The following is a 23,032-nucleotide window of genomic DNA, read 5'->3' as shown; positions in this document are numbered from 1 at the left end:
GAAAATCTGTATTAGTAGCGGAAAGATGTTCAGCTAGTTGGTGAGACTCTATAAATGTATTTTAATGAAACAGACAAATCTTCTGGCTGTTAATGCCGGCGGGATCTTCTGGCCACACTGATAGCACACCCATGGCGGATCACCCTGGCAACGTGGGGTGGATTCAATGGGAAACCTCATTGAAAGCAGCGGGACCCCACTGTCAGCCAATGACAGGCCGCCTCTCGCCACCAAGAAACACATTGTAGGGAGGCCAGATAATCTTACCCGAACCCTAATCCTAAACATAATCCACCCTAATTTGCCACATTTAATTTAGCTTCTTGTGGTGTTCTTTGTGATTGTGTTATCAGGATGGATGTGGTAGTGTTCACAAAGACCACAGAAGCTATGTTCATTAATAAAGCTAACTTTTATTTACACTATTTATTTAAAAAAAAAAAATTTAGATTACCCAATTATTTTTTCCAATTAAAGGGAAATTTAGCGTGGCCAATCCACCTACTCTGCACATTTTTGGATTGTGGGGGCGAAACCCACGCAGACATGGGGGAGAATGTGCAAACTCCACACGGACAGTGACCCAGGGCTGGGATCGAACCTGGGACCTCGGCGCCGTGAGGCAGCTGTGCTAACCACTAGGCCACCGTGCTGCCCTTATTTACACTACTTATTAAAGCTCGACCACTTACTCCTATAGTAAACAATAATCTAGTAATCTACAGTCTACGCTCAACTAACACTAGTCTCTGCACTCTATCTATAACTGTACTCTGATCTCTCTCACTACTCCTCAGCCTTCTCCCAGAGGCCTGTGAGTCAGTGCTTTCTATAGTTCGCATCTAGCTCCATCTCGTGGTTAATTATGATATGACATTAACCCTTTGTATTCTGAACATTTCACATATTGTCACACTTCAGATTTCCCCAATTTGTTCTCCTGCCCATGCAGAATCTTGTTGTGGCACAGCTCAATCAACGAGGTTAAATGAAAACAAAATACTGCGCATGCTGCAAATCTGGGCAATGGAAATCTGAAATAAAACAATCAACCAGGATGCCACCCAAGGGACCATTCCTTAAGTAGCAGACTAGACCATGACGTTTGCTAGGATACTCAGTCATGTGGAATGTCCCAGCAAAACTCAAGCCCATCCTAAGCCAGGAAAGACAGCCCATTCTTTCATAGAAAGCTCAGACACTTCAAGCTTGAAAGGAGTTGAATGAGAGGAGAGCCGAGAGAGATCTCAGATGCCAGCTGAAGAAACAAATTTTCATCAGTAGCACCATTTCAAACTAAACTGTGATTCAGATCATCCATATTGAGGGTCTGGTGTTGGGAAGCCATTGTCTCGGCAAGCCCACTGACTCTGCTAGCAAGATGGGCTTATCAAATGCTAAATTACACCCCTTAGGTTCCCTTTTCAAATAGGTCTGGACAGTCCCAGGTGTGAGAGAATCATAGACCTTACAGTGCAGAAGGAAGCCATTCGGCCCATCGGGTCTGCACCGGCTCTTGGAAAGAGCACTCTACTTAAGCCCATGCCTCCACCCTATTATAGTAACCCAATAACCCAATCTAACCTTTTGGACACTAAGGGGCAATTTAACATGGCCAATCCATCTAACCTGTACATCATCGTACTGTGGGAGGAAACCGGAGCACCCGGAGGAAACCCACACAGACAAGGGGAGAAAGAGCAAACTCAACACAGACAGTCACCCAAGGTCGGAATTGAACCCGGGTCCCTGGAGCTTTGAGTCTGTTAGCAGCTCTGGAAACGTAATGAGTTTCGATGTGTGAAGCTGCTGGTTTTTGTGATAACAAGGGGTCTACACAATGTAGTGTGAGATAACACGGGCTAAGAAAACAATTGTTTTGCTCTTGTAACACTTGGGGGTAACTCCCAGACAAAATGTCAAGCCTGCCATGTGACTTGTAGCAACCATCTTTTGGTTTGCATATAAATCCATTTTAAAAAACAGTGATAAGAATAAAAAATCTGGATTTTGTTTTCATGTCCCAGGGACCCAGCACTTTTGGATAGTGATGATCGAGGCTCTAACATTCTCTGTCATATGGCTGATCAGGAGTCATTCCTTGCTCACTATTGGCATGTATTGAAAGTTGCTAAGTTTGGCCACATTACAAACACACATTCCTTTGCCATCAAGTCCAGTGGGACTTAAACAACAGCCTCTTGTTCAGAGGCAGAAATATTACCCACTATGCCTCTCTTGACAACTTTGGGCAATCTTAAGTGCGTATCTTTCTCAGTTCAACTCTGACTCCCAGCTTATTTTTTCTGAGAATCTCCCAATTCTTTCACCCTTCCTTGAAAACCTAACTTTGGCATTATCTAACCAATGTTTCTGGATTTTTCTCATGTTCCCTCCTACTCTTTTCCATTTTGGTGGTGGCCTCCACTTTGGCCCCGGGCTCATCATCAAACTCTTGTACACACAACCAAATTGCTCTTGTCACTGGGATACGGTGTAGTTTGGCTCAAGTGTTTAACAGATCAGGGCAACTCTGACTTGTGTAACAATAGTGGTTTTACATGATCCAGTTGGACTGCAGTGCCCACAGAGCTAAAGGAGGAAACACACTGAAAATTTAAATTTCATTATAAAAATTGTTTTGGGAACAACAAACAGACTGCCATTTCATTTCAGTTGAGTGTTCAACAACATTAAAAACATTTTTTTTTAAAATCAATATATTCAATGTGCAGGAAAATCAATGCATGACACTCCCCAGGGCAAAACATGCAGGGATCAGAACCTGCAATCCAATTATTAATAACAATTATTATTGTCACAAGTAAGCTTACATTAATGCCGCAATTAAGTTACTGTGAAAAGCCCCTAGTTGCCGCATGCCGACGCTTGTTCAGGTCCACAGAGGGAGAATTCAAAAACTTGTTTAAACAACTATCAAAATTTCCTAAAGTATATTGGATTAAATGAACACAGAGCTAAGAACCCCTTTTGATGGCACCAGTCCATATAGCTTTTTAATCTATTGAACTTCCAGTAGCATTAGCACAAAATATCCTCCTACTCTGAGGGAAATTTCACACAGACTCTCTTCTTTGGTGGCAGCTGGTGTTCATAGGTCTGGCTCACGCACACACAGTCTCAGTCAAGATCTCACAGCCACCCACAACAGCCTTCAGTCTCACTTTAACTGTGTTTTTTTTTCATTTGATCTTCGGTTCTCTTGTTTCTCCAGATCTTTGGAAGTTCCTCTTCCCAGAACTGATCAACCATTTTTGTTAATTTATGGCGACCCCATTTATGAAGTAAACTTACTATTTGGCCTGATACATTTACAGTCTTCCAATTGTATATGTTTCCTTTGAAAACCAACAATCGACTTTAAAAGCACTTCCCTTTTCTATCTAATGATAATTCCTGGTCAGTCTGCTTCCATTGTCCCCTGTTTTTACTGAAGTTTTACATTTTATACATTGCACATTCAACAAGGGTATGTGCATCGGTTACAATTATACAATACATTTCCCTTGGTAATGACCAACCATCACCCTACCTTGCTCCCCTTTTGCTGTTTCAGGATCTTTTCTTCACTTTTTATTCAGTAGGCAGTTACCTTCTATTTACATATATGCAGTGCTTTCCCCTTCCCCACCCCGCTTTGTCATTTGTTCCCCCCCCCCCCCATCTCACTTTTGGTATTTCTTTGGGGATTTCATTTCTTGTGGCCTTGCTCTGGGCCCCCGATATCTGTTTCAGCTGTTTTCCGGCTTCCCCCTCCTCTCTCTCTGGCCTCCGTCTGTTCCCTGCTGTCTCGCGGGCTCCCATGAGCCCCCTCCCCTTACTCTGTTGGCTGTTGGCCTCAAACAGGCCCTGGAACACGTTGGTGAATGGCCTCCACGCTTTGTGGAAGCCGTTCTCTGACCCTCGGATGGTAAACTTGATCTGCTCCAGGTGGAGAAATTCTGACAGCTGTGCCAGCCAGTCTGCAGCTATGGGTAGTGCCGCTGATCGCCAGCCGAGCAGGATTCTCTGGTGGGGGATTATGGGAGCAAAGGCAAGGGCAACGGCCCTCTTCCCTATGAATCGTTCTGGCTGGTCTGATACCCCAAAGACTGCCACCCTTGGGCACGGCTCCACCCTCACCCCACAACATTGGACATTGCCTCGAAAAAGGCTGCCCAAAACACGACAAGCCTGGGGCATGCACAGAACATGTGGGCATGGTTGACCTGGCTTCCCTGGCACTATTCCTCCACCTCCAGGAAGAACCTGCTCATTTGGATTCTTGTCAGATGCACTCTGTACACCACGTTCAGCCACATGATGCTTAGCCTTGTGCATGAGAAGGTGGAGTTGACCCTATTCAGTGCTTCGCTCGAGAGTCCCCACCCTATTCTGCCTCGAGTTCTTTCTACCATTTTTCCCATGTTTTGTCTTGTGGGGAGCGTGTCCTTTCTAATAGTGGTCCGTACAAGTCCCCGCAGTATCCCCTCCCCAGATTGCCCACGTGCAGTAGCTCCTCTAACATTGTGTTTCTCGGAGTCCGTGGGTAAGCTGTCGTCTCCTTGCGGAGGAAGTTCTTATCCTCTAGGTGCCAGAGTTTGTTTCTGCTAAGTAGCTACAGTCTCTGCATCAGCTCCTCTAGGGTCGCTAGTCTGTCTTCTGTGTAAAAGTTACTAACAGTCAGTGTCCCAACCTGTCCTGTCTCTACCTCTTATAGGTGGCCTCAAATATGGCTGGTGTGAAAATACGGTTGTCGCAGATGGGTCCATGGTGGACACCTCGGTTAAGCCAAAGTGGTTCCAGTTTCTGAGCGCGGTTACCACCACTGAGCTTGTCGAGTATTTTGTTGGCATGGATGGGAGCGTTGACGTGCAGGCTCATCCCTGCACAGGAACCCTCCTCCATCCTCACCCATTCTGTGCCTGGTTCTTTCACCTGCCCCCCCACTCTCCCACCGTGGTTGCCCAATGATAGTACTGGAGGTTTGGGAGGCCCAGGCCCCCCCATGTTTCTTCACCTTTATAGGACTTTTTTGGGGATTCTTGGATTCTTCCCCCCACAACCCCCACCACTCGCCACACAAATGACATAATCATCTTACCTATTGTGTTGAAAAAGGCCGTGGGGATGTAGGTCAGTATGGACCCGAAGGGGAAGAGGGACCTGGACAGTATGTTCATCTTGATCGTCTGTACCCTCCCCGCCAGGGAGAATGGGAGTGTATCCCATCTCTGTAGGTCCTTTTCTTTCTTCCTCCGCCAGATTGATCAGGTTCCACTTGTGGATCCATTTCCAGACATGGGGCGGGATTCTCCGGGAATTGGCGGGGCGGGCATAAACGGCGCAGTGGAGTGGGGGGAACCACTCTGGCGTCGGGCCACCCCAACCGCACCTTCAGGGGCTAGGACGGCGCCGGAGTGGTTTGTCCCGTGCCAGCCGGGGCTAAAGGGAATCCACTGGCCAGCGCGGGTCCGTGCATGCGCGGGAGCGTCAGCGTCTGCTGACGTCAGCCCCGCGCATGCGCAGGAGGGTTCACCTTCACGCCGGCCATTGCGGAGGCTTACACAGCCGGCGTGTAGGAGTAGAGTGCCCCCACGGCATAGGCCCGCCGTGGGGGAACCCCCCAGGGTCAGATCCCCCCGCGCCCCCCCCCCCCCCCCCCCCCCCCCCCCCCCCGCCCCCGAGGACTCCGGAGGCCGGCCACGGAGCTGGGTCCCGCCGGTAGGGACCTACCTTGATTTACGCCGGCGGGACCTGGCAAAAACAGGCGGGAACTCGGCCCGTCGCGGGCCGTAGAATCATCGGGGGGGAGGCTGCCGACCCGCACGGCGTGATTCCCGCCCCCGCCAAATCTCCGGTGCCGGAGAATTCGACAGACGGTGAGGGAAGGATTCACGGCGCCCGCCCCCCCCCGGTGGTTTGCCGACCCGGCGGGGGTCGGAGTATCTCACTTATGGGCTATCTGGATCCTCTATCCTTATGCCTCTGTGCAGCTGGAAGTATTCTGAGCTGGTGGTATTGGTCCGAATGCTCGCCTGTCCCCAGCCCAAACCGCTTGAGTACCTCAATGAGGTATTTCTACTCGGCTCTGTTGACGGTCTTCTCTGTGTCCAACGAGACGATCACCTATGGTGTACTCTCCCCAGATGGGGTCAGTGTCATGTTAAGCAGTCGTCTGGTGTTTGCAGTTAGCTGTCTACCCTTAACAAAGCCCGTCTGGTTCCCTACAACCACCTCCAGTACACAGTTCTCTAGCCTCTTAGCCAGATTTTTTGTAAGTATTTTCATGTCCACATTGCGCAGTGAAATGGGTCTGTATGATCCGCATTCCATTGGATCTCTATCCTTTTTGGGTGTCAGTGATATTGTAGCTTGTGTTAGTATTGGAGGCAGGGTGTCCCTAGCTAGTGAGTCTGCAACATCACCCTCAGTGGCGGGCCAGTGCCGTCACAAATGTTTTGTAGAGGTCGGCCGCAAACCTCACCCAGTCCTCATGGTGTTTCCAGCCACCTCCATCTATCGTCCACACCGACTGGCATGTCCATTCCACCGAGCAACAGTTTCATCCCGGCATCCCCGTCAGGGAACTTGAACGTGTACAGCTCCCGGTAGAAAGCCTCGAATGTTCTGTTGACCTTTTTTGGTTCAGTTCCCATTCTGTCTCTGCTGTCCTTAGCCTGCACTATTCCCTCATGGCTGCCTGGCGTTCTCAGCTGGTGAGCGAGCAGGGGGCCAGCCTTTTCTCTGTGCTCTTAGAAGGTCCCCCGTGTCTGCCGGAGTTGGTGCACTGCCTTCCTGGTGGATGGTAGGTTCAATTCCAGTGGTAGATCTTTCCTCTCCCCCAGCAGCTCTACGATTGATGCATCGTAGTACCTTCTGTCGAACTCCAGATCGCAGTCATTCAGTGATTGCCTAGCCGCCCTATTTTCCTTGCCTCTGTGTGCCTTATAGGCAATAATAGGGTGGCATGGTAGCACAGTGGTTAGCACTATTGCTTCACAGCGCTTGGGTCCCAGACTCGATTCCCAGCTTGGGTGACTGTCTGTGCAGAGTCTGGACATTCTCCCCGTGTCTGCGTGGGTTTCCTCTGGGTGCTCCGGTTTCCTCCCACAAGTCCCGAAAGACGTGTTGTTGGGTAATTTGGACATTCTGAATTCTCCCTCTGTGTACCCGAACAGGCGCTGGAGTGTGGCGACTGGGAGCTTTTCAGAGTAACTTCATTGCAGTGTTAATGTAAGCCTGCCTGTGACAATAATAAAGATTACTATTATTGTATTATAATTTCTCCTCGAATCAGTCTTTAGTGCCTATGAGAACGTGGACGGTGCGACTTCCCCATTCCAGTCGTTCGTAACTTACTCGCCTATGGTCTGTGATCATAGAACCATAGAATGTACAGTGTAGAAGGAGGCCATTCAGCTCATCGAGTCTGCACCGGCCCTTGGAAAGAGCACCCAACCCAAGCCCATACCTCCACCCTATCCCTTTTGGACACTACGGGCTATTTAGCATGGCCAATCCACCTAACCTGCAAATTTGTGGACTGTGGGAGGAAACCGGAACACCCGGAGGAAACCCACGCAGACAGCCTCCACACGGACAGTGACCCAAGCCGGGATACAAACCTGGGAACCTGGAGCTGTTGGCCAACTGTACTAGCCAGTGTGCAACCATGCCGCCCATGATGTTTTCTGGCAGAAGACCTTGTCGGCCAGGAGGGTCGTGTCCAAACTCCATGGGGGGCAATGGGCATGGCCTTTCTCCAACCTCATATGCATGTAATGTGGAGTGTGGTCGGAGATTACAATCGAGGAGTATTCCTCTCTTACTATCTCTGGAAGCACTGATTTCCCCACTACAAAGACGGTTTCATAAATGTTCCCGGTTCTCGAGCCATGCCTGCCGATTTCCTAATTCTGGGGTTTGATCTGTCCGCCAGTGGGTCCTGCACACAGTTGAAGCCCCTGATGTGTTGGGTAAGCTGCGTCTATGTGGACTGCGTTTGATGCAGTGTAGAGAGAGACAGGCTTCCAACACTTGAAAAGATGCAACACGATTTTATTGAACAACTAATTATAATACAAGATTAACTGTGGGTCGACATTATGCTGACTTGACTGGAGACCTGAGGCTAACCTGACCAGACTAACTGACTACCACATGGTGCTTGTTCTAGCTGCTGCTCATGAACTCTGTCTGTCTCAGAGGCTGGATCCTGAGAGAGCGGGAAAACTGGTGCCCTCTAGCTCTGAAGTGGCCGTGTCCTGTCTGGTGATTGGCTGCTGTGTTCTGTGTGCTCACTGGTCATCCTGTGTGTCAATCACTGCCTGTCCGCGCTCCATCATATACCTGGATGTATAGTATGACAGCCCTCATGCATGATCAGTCGGTGCGTATCTATGTCGGGAATTTCCGCAATAGTCTTCTTTACAAACTCTGTATCATCCCAGTTGGGAGCGTAAACATTGACAAAGACTAACGGTGCCCCATCTAGGACACCGCTGACCATGACATACCGTCCCCCTTGGTGCGTAACCATCCTCATCACAGTAAACACTGTCCTCTTATATATCAGTATGGCTACTCTCGTAGCTCTCATCCCGTAGCAGGACTGGTAGGTCTGGGATGCCTACTGTTTGTTGGGAGGGATTGAATGTTTGTGGAAGGTGTAGCAATCAAGTGGGCTGCACTGCCCTGGATGGTGTCGAGCTTCTCGAGTGTTGTTGGAGCAGCACTCATCCAGGCAACTGGAGAGTATTCAATTACTTCAATTACACTCCTGACTGGTGCCTTGTTGATGGTGGACAGGTTTTTGGGGGGAGGGGGGGGGGGGCAGGAGGTGAGTTACTCACCATAGGATTCCTAGCCTTTGACCTACCCTGTAGCCACATTATTAATATGGCTATTCCAGTTCAGTTACCAGTTACGGATCAATGGTAACTGCCAGGATGTTGATTGTGGAGAATTCAGCGATGGTAATGCCATTGAATATCAAGAGGCGATAGTTAGATCCTCTCTTGTAGGAGATGATCAATGCATGGTATTTGCATGGCATGAATGTAATTTGCCACTTAATTATCCAGGTCTTGCTGCATTTGGACATGATCTGCTTCATTATCTGAGGAGTCGCGAATGGTGCTGAACATTGTGCAGTCATCCGCAGACGTAGGACACTACCCTGAGGAACTCCTGAAGGGATATCCTGAAGCTGAGGTGATTGACCTCCAACTACCACAACCATCTTGCATTGTGCCAGGTATGACTCCAACCAGCGGAGAGTTTCCCCTTGATTCACATTAACTCCAGTTTTGCCTAGGCTCCATGATGTCAAGGGCACTCATTCTTACCTCACCTCTGGCATTCAGCTCTTTTTGCGATGCTTGAATCAAGGCTGTAATGTGATCAGGAACAGAGTGACCCTGGTAGAACCCAAACTGAGCGTCCATGAGCAGGTTATTGCTGAGTAAGTGCAGCTTGATGACACTGTTGATGACTCCTTCCATCACTTTGCTGATGATGAGAGTAGACTGATAGGGCGGTAATTGGCTGAGTTGGATTTGTTTTGTTTCTTGTGTACAGGACATACCTGGCCAATTTTTCACATTGGTGGGTAGAAGTCAGTGTTGCAGCTGCACTGGAAAAGCTTGGCTGGGATACGGCAAGTTCTAGCGCATAAGTCTTCAGTGCTATTGCCGGAATATTGTCAGGGCCCATAGCCTTTGCAGTATCCAGTGTCTTGATGTCAGGTGGCGTGAATTGTATTGGCTGAAGACTGACCTCTGTGATGCTGGGGACCTCCGGAGGAGATCGAGATGGATCATCCACTCGGCATTTCTGGCTGAAGATTGTTGCGAATGAACAAAGAACAGTACAGCACGGGAACAGGCCCTTCGGTCCTCCAAGTCCGCGTCGATCATGATGCCTGTCACGATGCCTCAGCCTTGTCTTTTGCACAGATATGCTGGGTTCCTCGATCACTGAGGATGGAGATATTTGTGGAGCCTCCTCCTCCAGTATTGTTTAATTGTTCACCACCATTCACAGCTGGATGTGGCAGAACTGTAGAGCTTAGATCTGATGCATTCATTGTGGAATCGCTTAGCTCTGTCTATTACTTGCTGTTTGGTACACAAGTAATCCTGTGTTGTACCTTCACCAGGTTAAAACCTCATTTTTAGTTATGCCTGGTGTTGCTCCTGGCATGCTCCACTGCACCTTCATTGGATCAGAGTTGATCCTCTGGCATGGTGGTAATGGTAGAGTGGGGGATACCCCAGGCCATGAGTTTGTAGATTGCGGTTGAGCACAATTCTGCTGCTGCTGATGGCCCACAGCGCCTCATGGATGTCCAGTCATGAGTTTCTAGATCTGATTGAAGTCTATCCCATTTAGCACGGTGGTAGTGCTACACAAGATGGAGGATATCTTCAATGTGAAGACGGGACTTTGTCTCCGCAAGGATTGTGCGGTGGTCACTTCTACCGATACTGCCATGGACAGATACATCTGCGGCAGACAGGTTGGTGATGTTGAGGTCAAATATGTTTTTCCCTCTTGTTGGTTCCCTCACCTCCTGCTGCAATCCTAGAAGCTATGCCCTTTAGGACCCAGTCAGCTCAGTCTGTGGTCGTACTACCGAGCCTCTCTTGGTGATGGACATTGAAATCCCCACCCAGGGTAGGTTCTCTGCCCTTTCCCACCCTCAGTGCTTCCTCCAAGCGGCATTCAACATGGAGGAGTACTGATCCATCAACTGAGGGGGTGGCAGTACGTGGTAATCAGCTTTGGTTTCCTTGCCCATGTTTAATCTGAAGCCAAGAGACATCGTGGGGTCCAGAGTTGATGTCGAGGACTCCCAGGGCAACTCCCTCCTGACTGTGGGCCACTGTGCCGCCACTTCTGCTGGGTCTGTCCTGCCAGTGAGACAGGACATACTCGGGAATGGTGATAGTGGTGTCTGGGACATTGTCTGTAAGGTATGATTCTGCGAGTCTGACGATGTCAGGCTGTTATTTGACTAGTCTGTGAGGCAGCTCTCCCAACTTTGGGACAAGCCCCCAGATGTTAGTAAGAAGGACGTTGCAGCTTCGATAGGGCTGGGTTTGCCGTTGTGGCCGCCTAAAATGGCGTCCGGCAAAGGGCGCAGGGAATAGTGGCCAAGTTCAGTGACAGATAGGCTGAAGCTTGCAAATAAACAAAAAGCTGCAGCTCAGACTTTTCTAACAGCCCAGGAAAAAGGCCGTTCAGAGGCCATCCGGGGACAATGGGCTTAAATGGAAATCGACATCAAGTGGCAGACTTGGTGGCGGCTGTTTTCCTTATATGGGAAGGCCTACGTGCCTCGGACACCAACGGCCATGGCCGATAGGAACACGCCCCACCATCAAGGTAGCAGTTCGTAATTAGACAGTATCGACCAGGGTGATCAAGGGCGTGAAAACTCCTGAGGATAAAAAGCCCACCACTCGCTTTTTCGACAGCAACCAACAACGGTGACCCTTCACCAGCCGAAGAGGAAGACCATCCATGCCATTGACAGAAGGACCAGAGCCAAGGACAAAGACGACCAGCAACAGATATCCAACACTGCCAGATTGCGGATTCCAGATAAGGCCATATCTGCCCGGTACTTGCCAGTCACCTGGAAGTTAAGCTTAGAGTTCAACTTGCATGCGTGTGTGATTGACTAACGTTAACAATTGTGTGATAGTGAATAAAAGTGTATTATTGTACCAAGCAAACGTGTGATCATTTGTCTATCACGTATGGGTGAAATATACACTGTGGTTTAGACACAATACCATTGTTGTTTCTGGTGCCTGGCCGATGCCGGCTGGTCCATCTGGTTTCATTTCTTTTTCGTGTTTTTTGGAGTGGTTGAATACAGCTGAGGTGGCTTGCTGCGCCATTTCAGAGGGCATTCAGAGTCAACCACATTGCTGTGGGTCTGGAGTAACATGTAGGCCAGACCAGGTAAGGATGGCAGATTTCCTTCCCTAAAGGTCATTTGTGAACCAGATGGGTTTTTACAACAATCGATTGGATTCATGGTCAGCATTAGACTTTTAATTCCAGATATTTTACTGCCGTGGTGAGATTTGAACCTGGGTCCATAGATCATTATTCTGGGTGTCTGGATTACTAATCCAGCGACAATACCACTACGCAACCACCTCTCTCATGTTGTGTTTCTCCCAGTGGGGTCTACGGTGGTTCTCCACACTGGATGAACCTTGCGCTCTCCCACTAGAAGGGTGGCAATTGGTTGCATGGTGGAGATCCTCATACTGTGCAGGCGTGTGGCTCTAAGCTAAAAGATTTGTATGTGGGCATGTCCAGCAGATGGGGCTGGGTGAGGGATTTGTGCGTTTGCTGGGACCTTAGCTGCAGTGTGATGTGGAGCCCGGGTTCTGCACACGGGTTGGGACAGAGTCCCTAGCAGGGGATGGGATGGATGAGATCAGGGGAGCAGAGGACAGGCAAGGCTTGGAGATATCTTGCGATCCTCAGGGGTGGGCTGGCTGATAGTGTCACTGTTGAGGCTTGTACTTTGAGAGGGCTGTGTGATGCACTATCAATTACGATGAGACGAGAGTAGAGAGTAATCGAGGCTTTATTACACAGAGATGTGTGGCCTCCTACAGCAGCTGACAAAATGGCTGCAGTTCGGAGAGCACACACATTTATACTCCGCCTACTGGGCGGAGCCAGCAGGCAGGGATCTACCTCGTACCTGTAGTACAGGGGCCTTACCATAATACCCTCGCATGCAGTGCAGTATATACAATATAATACAACAGGGTGACTACCACACTATGTGCCAGGGAGGGTTCCAGTGGCAATGGTGCATGTGTCCTTTGTTTGGGGTAAGCTCTGCTAGTCCCCTGCTTCCTGTACTGTGAGGCTGTGCTTCTGGGGATTGCGCTGAGGACTCCCTACACTTGGTGGACCGGAGTCTGAACATGGGCTGGCCCATCCCGTTGATGATACTAATGGGGTATGAGGGGTGGGCTGGCCGGGTTTCCACATGACCAGAAGCCCTCGAAGCATTTGGGTTGTGTGTCAATGAATTCACTGCAGGAATTGGGATCGTAGCCAGGGCACCCGATCCAGAGGCGAACACCCTGAGTCCACGCACTTGCCACCCAGTTGTTCCCCGCTACTTCCTGAAGTCCAGGTTTAAACAGTCCGGCAAGCCCGACAAGTGTCAAAGATTTGTCTTCCTCCTTGCTCCCCCTAAACAGCCATGGCGCCTGAGCCCCGTGTGTAAATACTTGCACCAAATCACGTCAGTGTGAATTCCGGCTTGGGAGGGCTGTTGTATCACAGGTTAGAGGGGGTTGGGGTCACGTGGAGAAGCGAGTTTCCAGCTCGTTAATCAGATTTAAATGCATTCACATCGCGGTTTTTACATGGGGGCTGCTGGGGTGGAACATGCAAATCGCTGCTGCCACTGGTGGGCGATAGACCAATTGTAACAGGTTTGGTGCCCAGCAGCGATCCCATTTTAAAATTGTTTCATCCCCGCATCCCCGTTGGTAGTGTGGTGATATGCATCACTGTACACGTAGGCTAGTTGGGCACTAGAGGGAGCACCAGAGACATGACACACAGACATTCAACCAATAGGCCAGTAAGATAGGACACGACCAATGGGCATTCAAGACACACACAGAGGTGACACTACCACAAGGGGGATTACACCAACACATAAAAAAGGACATAGCACACATTGGCCGTGATTCTCCGCAACCACGATGGGTGGGAGAATAGCGGGAGGTCCGCTCCCGCTATTCTCCCACCCCCCCCAAAATGGTGTGTCCGGTTTTCCGACATGTCGCTCGGAGAAACGCGGGCCGCCGTTTTTCACAACGGCCCGCAATTCTCCGACCCGGATGGGCCGAGCAGCCTACCGTTCCCGACCTGTTCACGACGGCGGCAACCACACCTGGTCGCTGCCGTTGTGAACATGGCGCGACGGGTAAGTGTGGGGCCTAGGGGGGGCGGATCGGGTATCGAGCACCACGGCCGTGCTCGGGAGGGGACTGGCCTGCGATCGGTGCCCACCGATCATCGGTCCAGTGTCTCAAGGGGACACACTCTTTCCCTTCCGCTGCCCCGCAAGATCAAGCCGCCACGTCTTGCGGGGCAGCTGAGGGAAAAGACGGCAACCGCGCATGCACGGGTTTGAGCTGTCCAACCCGCGCATGCGCGGCTGACGTCATTAGGCTCCGCCGCGGCGTCATTCATGGTGCGCCGGGCCTTGAAGCCAGGGGCAAGCCCCGACCGCCGAGTTTCCTGGTACGGCCCGCCTATCCGCCCGGGTAGGGGAGAATAGGGGGCCGGGAGAATTCCGCCCATGATCTTCCTCTTTCCAGTGGAAACACTCAGTGAGTACACAGGGTTGATTTGAAACACATCACGCCCACCACGTGGATTGTAGCAGACTGGTTCGTCAGTCTGAGTAGCTAAAGCATGATTAACAGGAGAGCCGAACCAAGTAGGAGAATCGTTAACAGTTTAATAAATGTGTTAAAGCTATCTCCAAGTCTGAACCTTCCTTTGTCCGAGTGCACATCAAGGAAGCAGCTTGGAGCGTATCAGGAGCGTAACAAAACGGGTAGGAGGTCTTGAACGCTCCATTGACCTCTTTTTATTCGGCTACCAGTCTGCCTCTGCTGTCTTTTACCTGCACTAGCTGCCTGCTTTCTCAGCTGTTGAGTCAATAGGCGGCTGTGTTCATTTTCTCTGTGTTCGTAAAAGGTTCCCCGTGTCTGGTGGATAGCAGGTTAAAGTCCATTTGTAGCTTTTTCCTCTCCGCCAGAAACTCTATGGTCGGGACCTCGGCGTACGTTCTGTCGACCTCCAGGTCGACCTCGACGATCAGTTGATGCCTGGCCTCCCTCTCTTCCCTATTTCTATGCACCTTGTCGACTATGATTTCCCCTCGGATCACAACCTTCAGTGCCTCCCAGAACGTGGAAGGTGAGACTTCCCCGTTCCGGATGTTAGTCACGTTATCGCCTGTGGCCTGCGATATTTTTTGGCAGAAGGCCTTGTCAGCCAGGAGGACAATGTCCATCCGTCCCCCGGTGTGGTGGGGGGCATCGCTGCTTGTTCCTGTTCCGCGGTTCGGGTCGCCAGTCTATTGGTTTACTGGGGCCTCCCCCTCGCCTCGTGGGTCCGCCGATTCATCTGCTCTTGCTCCTGCCCTTTCCGCTGTTTCTGCCTTCTCACCGGCCCTTTGAGCTACTATCTGCTGGCATCTTCCCCTTTACTGCTTCACCCTTAATACCTTCTGGGTTTAGAGGAATTGTGGGTGGCCTTTTGAGCCAAAAGTCCTAAACATTCTGTAACTTTGGATCTAATTGGGAGGAGAGCCACCTGATGTGCATCAGCTCAGCACATCACCGCCACAGGATGTCCTGATCCCATTTTTTAGCCGCTCCATTCTCTGTCCAATCGGGAAACTCGATACTAGTATCGGGCAATGAAGAATCCATCGCAGTATATATATTCAATTTTTCCCCCACTATTGTTCTCAAAGGATGACAGTAGATAATAGATTATATTTTACATGCAGTACCACGAACAATATTGATCACACTGTCCTAGATCATTGTAATCTGATAAACTACTGCAATGTGTTCTTGCTGCCTTTTGCTTCCCGGCATTGTTAATAATCTCACTTGAAGTGTGTAAGATCAGAAACACTTTTTAAAAAATAAATTTGGAGTACCCAATTATTTTTTTTCCAATTAAGGGACAATTTACCATGGCCAATCCACCTACCTTACACATCTTTGGGTTGTCGGGGTGAGACGCCCGGAGACATAGAACATAGAACATAGAACATAGAACAGTACAGCACAGAACAGGCCCTTCGGCCCTCAATGTTGTGCCGAGCCATGATCACCCTACTCAAACCCACGTATCCACCCTATACCCGTAACCCAACAACCCCCCCCTTAACCTTACTTTAATTAGGACACTACGGGCAATTTAGCATGGCCAATCCACCTAACCCGCACATCTTTGGACTGTGGGAGGAAACCGGAGCACCCGGAGGAAACATGGGGAGAAAATGTGCAAACTCCACATGGACAGTGACCCGGGGCCGGGATCGAGCCCAGGTCCTCAGCGCCGTGAGGCAGCAGTCCGAACCACTGCCCCACTGCCGCCCTCGGTCAGAAACGCTATGGGCGCGATTCTCCGACCCCCACGCCAGGTGGGAGAGTTGCGGGAGGGCCGGGCGAATCACGCCACGCCGCCCTGGCACCCCCCGCGATTCTCCCACTCCCCCCAAAATGGCGTGTCGCGTTTTGCGACAGGCCGCTCGGAGAATCGCCGCTCGCCGTTTCTCACGCCGACCGGCGATTCTCTGGCCCGAATGGGCTGAGCGGCCTGCCGAACCTGACCGGTTCACGCCGGCGCCAACCACACCTGGTTGCTGCCGGCGTGAACAGCGCGCAACCGGTGAGTGTGGGGCCTGTGGGGGGGCGGAGGGAGGATCGAGCACTACGAGCGTGCTCAGCAGATGTCTGGCCCGCGATCGGTGCCCACCGATTGTCGGGCCGGCGTCTCTGAAAGACGCACTCTTTTCCCTCCGCCGCCCCGCAAGATCAAGCCGCCATGTCTTACGGGGCAGCGGAGGGGAAGATGGCAACCGCGCATGCGCGGGTTGGCGTCGGGCAACCTGCTCATGCGCGGCTGACGTCACTTCGGCGCCACTGGCCGCGACATTCCTGGCGCGCCGCTTTGACGCAAGCGTCAAGGCCCGGCGCGCGGAATTCACATGCCGCCGCTCCTAGCCCCCTGGGGCGGGGGGGAGAATAGGGGGCGAGGAGCGGCCTCCGACGCCGGAGTGAAACACTCCGGGTTTCACTCCGGCGTCGGCTGTTTGTCTCCCTTTAGGAGAATTGCGCCCTATATGTTTAATTTTGCCATGCGATCTGCATCAACAGAAGAACCAGACTGAACTGGTTATGTACAAAGAGCAGCTGTGAAATGTGGCCAAAACCGAGAATGCTGTACCATCTCAGCAGGTCTGATTGCAAATGTGGAAGGAAGTCTGGATGACTCCTTTTCAAAGCTAGAGAGAGCTGAAAATAGGATGAGATGCATACTGGGCAGGTGGTGTGGGAGAGGGGGAGGCGGCGCGTGCTGGATAGAGAGCCAGCAGTAGGTGGAGATTGACAAAGGAGGCACGGACAAAAAGACAAAGGGAACGATAATGACTAAGAAAGGTTCTGATAATAGCACATTAAGAAATCAGAATGTGAAATGTAGCTCTCTGGAAGGCTCACACATAACATATTAGTTCCTAGCTAAGTGGTTCCTAGCTATTTACAGACACTAACAGAGAATACAACAATATATAACAGCCACACACTCCCCAATTTGCAGAGTTAACTGCTTGCAGAATGAATTGATATCTTACCCTCAGTATCGAATGGTATTAAACTGCACAGGCTTTGGTTACTCGACCATGGACAGAGAAACACTGCTCCACCTTCTGTTACATTTTCTTGTGTTGTATTTGCCTTGGGGGCACCAATAAGGACAGCTGAACTGCAAACAAGCAGAAAAATATTTAAAATGTGTTTCTCTTTCGTAGTATATTTTTCTCCTCCCACAGTCCAAAGATGCGCAGGGTTGGTGAATTGGACATTTTGAATTCTCCCTCAATGTACTGGAACAGACGCCAGGTTGTGGCGACTAGGGGATTTTCACAGTAACTTCATTACAGTGTTAATGAAAGCCCCAGGGCGGAATTCTCCGCTCCCCACATGGCCTAGGAGAATCGTGGGAGGGCCTCCCGACATTTTTGTACGCCCCCCCGGCACCCCCAGTGATTCTCCCCGCCCCCCCCCCCTCTCAGAAAAATCGCCGCTCGCAGTTTTTTACGGTGAACGGCGATTCTCCGAGCCCGATGGGCCGAGCGGCCGGCCCTTCACAGCCCGTTTCACCACGGCAGCAACCACACCTGGTCGCTGCATTCGTGAAACGGGCGCCAGATGACCGTTTGGGGCATCTAGGGGCCCGATTTGGATGGGAGCACCACGACTGCGCTCGGGAGGGGACAGGCCCGCGATCGGTGCCCACCGATCGTCGGGCCAGCGTCCAAAACGGATGCATTCTTTCCCCTCCACCGCCCGGCAAGATCAAGCCGCCACGTCTTGCCGGGCGGTGGAGGAGAAAGTCTGCACCGCGCATGCGCGGGTTCATGTCGTCTGCGCGCTGATGTCATCCGCGCATGCGCGGGTTGGAACCGGCAACCCACGCATGCGCGGATGACATCAGAAAAGCGCCGGTTCCGCGTCATTTCCGGCGTGACAATTCCTAGCCCCCCGGGTGGGGGTGAATTAGGTGCGGGGAGCGGGCCCCAAGGCCGTTGTGAAGCTCGGCCGATTTCACGACAGCCATCCTGATTTTTATTGGGAGCAGAGAATACCGCCCTATGTGTTACACTAAATAAAGATTATTATTATAACTACTCCCAGTAATTAGCATTGACTCTATCTTCTCTCTGGACTGAAAGCCTTTCAACTTTCTTTCTCCAAAAGTATCAACGGTTAAATTAATTAGTTTCCTTTGCTTTGTGCATCTACATTTAGAACATAGAACTCACAGTGCAGAAGGAGGCCAGTCGGGTCTGCATCGACCCATTTAAGCCCTCACTTCCACCCTATCACCATAACCCAATAACCTCTCCTAAACATTTTGGTCACTAAGGACAATTTATCATGGCCAATCGTCCTAACCTGCACGCCTTTGGACTGTAGGAAGAAACCAGAGCACCTGGAGGAAACCCACACAGATACGGGGAGAACGTGCAGACTCCGCACAGGCAGTGACCCAAGCCGGGAATCGAACTTGGGACCCTGGAGCTGTGAAGCCACAGTGCTAGCCACGTATGCTACTGTGCTGCCCAAGATTCAGCTGATTCATTCCATATTCTGTTACATTACATTCAGCATGGATTTGAGCAAAAGCTTTTCCACCCAGTAGGTACTGGGAATCTTGAACTCCCGGCCTGAGAAGGCGGTAGAGGTGGGAACCCTCACAACATTTAAGAAGCATTTTGATGAGCACTTGAAACACCACAGCACACAAAGCTATGGGCCAAATGCTGGAAAATGGGATTCAAATAGATAAGCGCATGATGGCCAGCACAGAGATGAAGGGCTGAAGGGCATCTTACTGTGCTGTAAAACTCTTTGACTCTAGAAATATATCTTAAAGATGTATGTCCAAAAAGACCAAATAATATATTGTGCTCTATCATATCTGTTCACTTCTGTTAACCTGGAAGTAAAGAAGGTTTCTTTGGAGTCAAGTTAATTCCAAGGTGATGCATCTGGAAGCTTAAAGTGAAGTGATTTTCTATGATAATCTATTCATCAACCAAGCACATGTGAAGAGTTCCAAGGACCTGCGGTTGATGGTCCTGCAGCATCGGTCAAAAATGGAACCTAGAAAGGTAGATTAGTGTTCATGAATCTCTCCATGTGTCTCCAAATAAATCTGCACCATCTACACTAATAGGGAGGGTTGTCCCCAGCTGGATAGACTGCAGGAGGATTACAAAGACCCCCAGTCCACACTTGAGGATTCCCAAATCTTGAGCCACAAGTTCCACCCAACAGTGTAAAGCCCTGGCCCGCTGGAATTACAACAGTGTAAAGCGCACTTACCTGCCCCCGAAAAACTTTGTTTGAAACCTCCGCTGGCTGGAGCTACTTGGTGCCTGCAGCGAAAGAAGCCCCGAGGACCACAGCACGATGCAACACTCGCAAACTCAGAGGGGTCAGGCCCCCTTTTTTACTACGCTGGCTGTTGTAAAGCAGGTAGGGTTAATGTTGAAGGGCCCAGTGAAACTGACAGGCCAGCTGGGTTAAGGTTGAAGGGCCCCGTGAAACTGACAGGCCAGGTAGGGTTAAGGCCAATGTGCCCAGTGAAACTAACAGGGTATGGAGGTGAGTGCATGGAACATGGAGAGGATGGGACAGTGGGGGTAGAGGGGGTGGAGCTAGGATCCAGTGAGGAGCAGGGGTTTCAGGTTCACACCCAGGTCGGGTCCATTCCACGGGAGTTGTGGAGGGTCGGATTGGAGGATTGGTCGTAACTGGGATGGGCGGGATTTTGGAGTTGAGCCCTGTACGTCAGGAGGTCAGAGGGTGGGGTCATCCCATGCCGAAGGGAACGGGGATTTGGGAATGCCCTGGGAGGTGATTAGTCAGGGGTTGAGGGGTCTGTAATGTGGTGGGTGTCCCATAGTTATACTGAAGTTGAAGTGGTTTTGTTCTAACTCTTTCAGAGTAGCTATTGGTGTAAAACTGGCAGAACCATCCAAAGTTAATGATTTAAATTGCTTCCGAGCCTAGCACAATTGTCCAGGGGAAGGTAGCATGTCTGGACAATTGCCACGTAAACCGTTGCCTGGGAGGGTCGCAAGGTGGCGCAATGGTTAACACTGCTGCCTACGGTGCTGAGGTTCCGGGTTTGATCCCGGCCCTGGGTCATTGTCTGTGTGGAGTTTGCACATTCTCCCTGTGACTATGTGGGTCTCACCCCCACAACCCAAAAGATGTGCAGGGTATGTGGATTGGCCACGCAAAATTGCCCCTTAATTCAAAAAAGAAATAATTGGGTACTCTTAAATTTATTTTTAAAAACATTGCTGGGAACCTGCGCGAGGGATTCCCAAGCACATCATTGTGGAGCTCCCAAATCCGATGCTGGGGAGCCAGGTAGCTATGTGCCCTTGACTCCGGAAACCTAATCCTAAAAGGTCGGAATTTGGGGAAGTGCATTTTGCCTCTATGCAGATTGAGGGTACACTCTACGTCAGTCAAACAGAAACTCTCATGAGATTTTAAACATCATAAAGGGTTTCTGAGCATGTCAGAAAGCTGATCGAGGAAAACAAACTCATAAGACCAAAAGATATAGGAGTAGAATTAGGCCATTCAACCCATCAATCTTCTCCGCCATTCGATCATGGCTGATATGTTTCTCATCTTCATTCGTCTGCCTTCTCCTAATAACACCTACTCATTTTACTAATCAAGAACATATCGATCTCCATCTTAAAGATACTCAGTGACTTAGCCTCCACAGCCTTCTGAGGCAATGGGTTCCACAGATTCACCACCCTCTGGCTGAAGAAATTCTTCTTCATCTCAGTTTTAAAGGTGTGACGCTAACAATTGCACACAAAGACTTGAATCGGTACAAGAGAGGCTTTATTACTGTGAGATGCTATTCCTTCGGCTGCAGCTGTAGAATGACATCTCAGGGAAACTTATAAATATTTATACTGCTCCCTGTGGGCGGAGCTAGCCGGCAGGGGCTTACCGGAAAACCTGTAATACAGGTATTGTCGTACATCCCCTAATGCAAGCACACACATATATATACAGTGGGATCATCCCTTCAGTCTGAGGTTGTGCCTTTGGACTCTATGTTCTCTTACTGGTGGAAATATCTTCTCCGTCGCCACGCTATCTAGGCCTCAGTATTCTGTAAGTTTCAAGAAAATCCCTCCTCATCCTTCTAAAACTCCATTGAGTATAGACACAGAGTCCTCAAATGCTCCTCATACGACAAGCCCTTCACTCCTGGGATCATTCTTGTGAACCTCATCTGGACCCCTTCCAAGGCCAATACACCCTTCCTTAGATACGGGACCCAAAACTGCTCACGGTATTCCACATCTTCATGGATCGCGTGCAAAACAGCGGCATTATAGCACAGTGATTAGCACTGTTGTGTCACAGTGCCAGGGTCCCAGGTTTGATTCCCGGCTTGGGTCTCTGTCTGTGTGGAGTCTGCACGATCTCCCCGTGCCTACGTGGGTTTCCTCCGGGTGCTCCGGTTCCCTTCCACAAGTCCCAAAAGTCATGCTGTTAGGTAATTTGGACATTCTGAATTCTTGCTCACGTACCTGAACAGGCGCCGGAATGTGGCGACTCGGGTCTTTTCCCAGTAACTTCATTGCAGTGTTAATGTAAGCCTACTTGTGACAATAAAGATTGTTATTATTTTTAAAAATTGGGGTCTGACCAGAGCCTTATTCAGCCTCAGCAGCACATCCCTGCTCTTGAATTCGAGCCCCCTCCACATGAAAGTAAACATTACATTTGCCTTCCGAACTCGCAACCGAACCTGGATGTGAACCTTAAGAGAATCCTGAAATGGGACTCCCAATTTCCTTTGTGCTTCAGATTTCTGAAGCATTTCCCCATTTTGAAAATAGACTATGACTCTTGACACTAATATCCATAATCTGTAAACTGTTTGTCAGTAATGTATTTTCAAATTCTTAGCCAATGCATTAAGTCACACAAAAGTGTAATACAGATTTCAGTTATGGTCATACTTCTACTTGAATCTGAAACCATCTTTTCCTGGACATTTCCTTGCGCCTCAGTGGATGATGGTATTTTAACTGTATATTAACGCTACTTTTGTTTTCCTTCTTTATCACGATGTCCCTAATTTATTCCTCTTTCTCCCCAGTGTCTACTTTCTATGTTTTAGATGAATCCGTCCCCTTCCAGGTGGAAAGCGACGCCTCAGCGGTTGCTCTCGCAGCCACTCTGAACCAGGCAGGGAGACCAGTCGCCTTTTTCTCCCAAACCCTCTCCGCTTCGGAACTTCGACACTCCTCGGTCGAAAAAGAAGCCCAAGCCATCGTGGAAGCCATACGACACTGGAGGCACTACCTCGCAGGTAGGAGGTTTACCCTCATCACCGACCAAAGATCGGTTGCCATCATGTTTGACAACTCGCAAAGGGGCAAAATTAAAAATGATAAAATCCTGCGGTGGAGGATCGAACTCTCCACCTACAATTACGATATTATGTATCGACCGGGGAAGCTCAACGAGCCCCCAAATGCCCTGTCCCGCGGCACGTGCGCCAGCGCGCAAGAGGACCGCCTGAAAGTTATGCACAATGACCTCTGCCACCCGGGGGTCACCCGGCTCGCCCATTACGTCAAAGCCTGAAATCTGCCTTTCTC

At 50.2% G+C, this 23,032-nt stretch overlaps 1 protein-coding gene across 1 annotated transcript in view; it reads right to left on the bottom strand.

Moving 5' to 3' along the window:
- Positions 1-23,032, bottom strand: part of LOC119954309 (integrin alpha-8-like) — a 194,029-nt gene that overhangs the window by 163,439 nt on the left and 7,558 nt on the right. The window contains exon 2 of the mRNA XM_038779427.1: positions 17,444-17,574. Within this exon, the coding sequence (XP_038635355.1) occupies positions 17,444-17,574 (131 nt within the window). The remainder of the gene's footprint in view (positions 1-17,443; positions 17,575-23,032) is intronic.

Source organism: Scyliorhinus canicula, chromosome 19 (assembly GCF_902713615.1).
Source record: "Scyliorhinus canicula chromosome 19, sScyCan1.1, whole genome shotgun sequence".
Taxonomy (NCBI): domain Eukaryota; kingdom Metazoa; phylum Chordata; class Chondrichthyes; order Carcharhiniformes; family Scyliorhinidae; genus Scyliorhinus; species Scyliorhinus canicula.
This window is presented reverse-complemented; position numbering and strand designations above follow the sequence as displayed.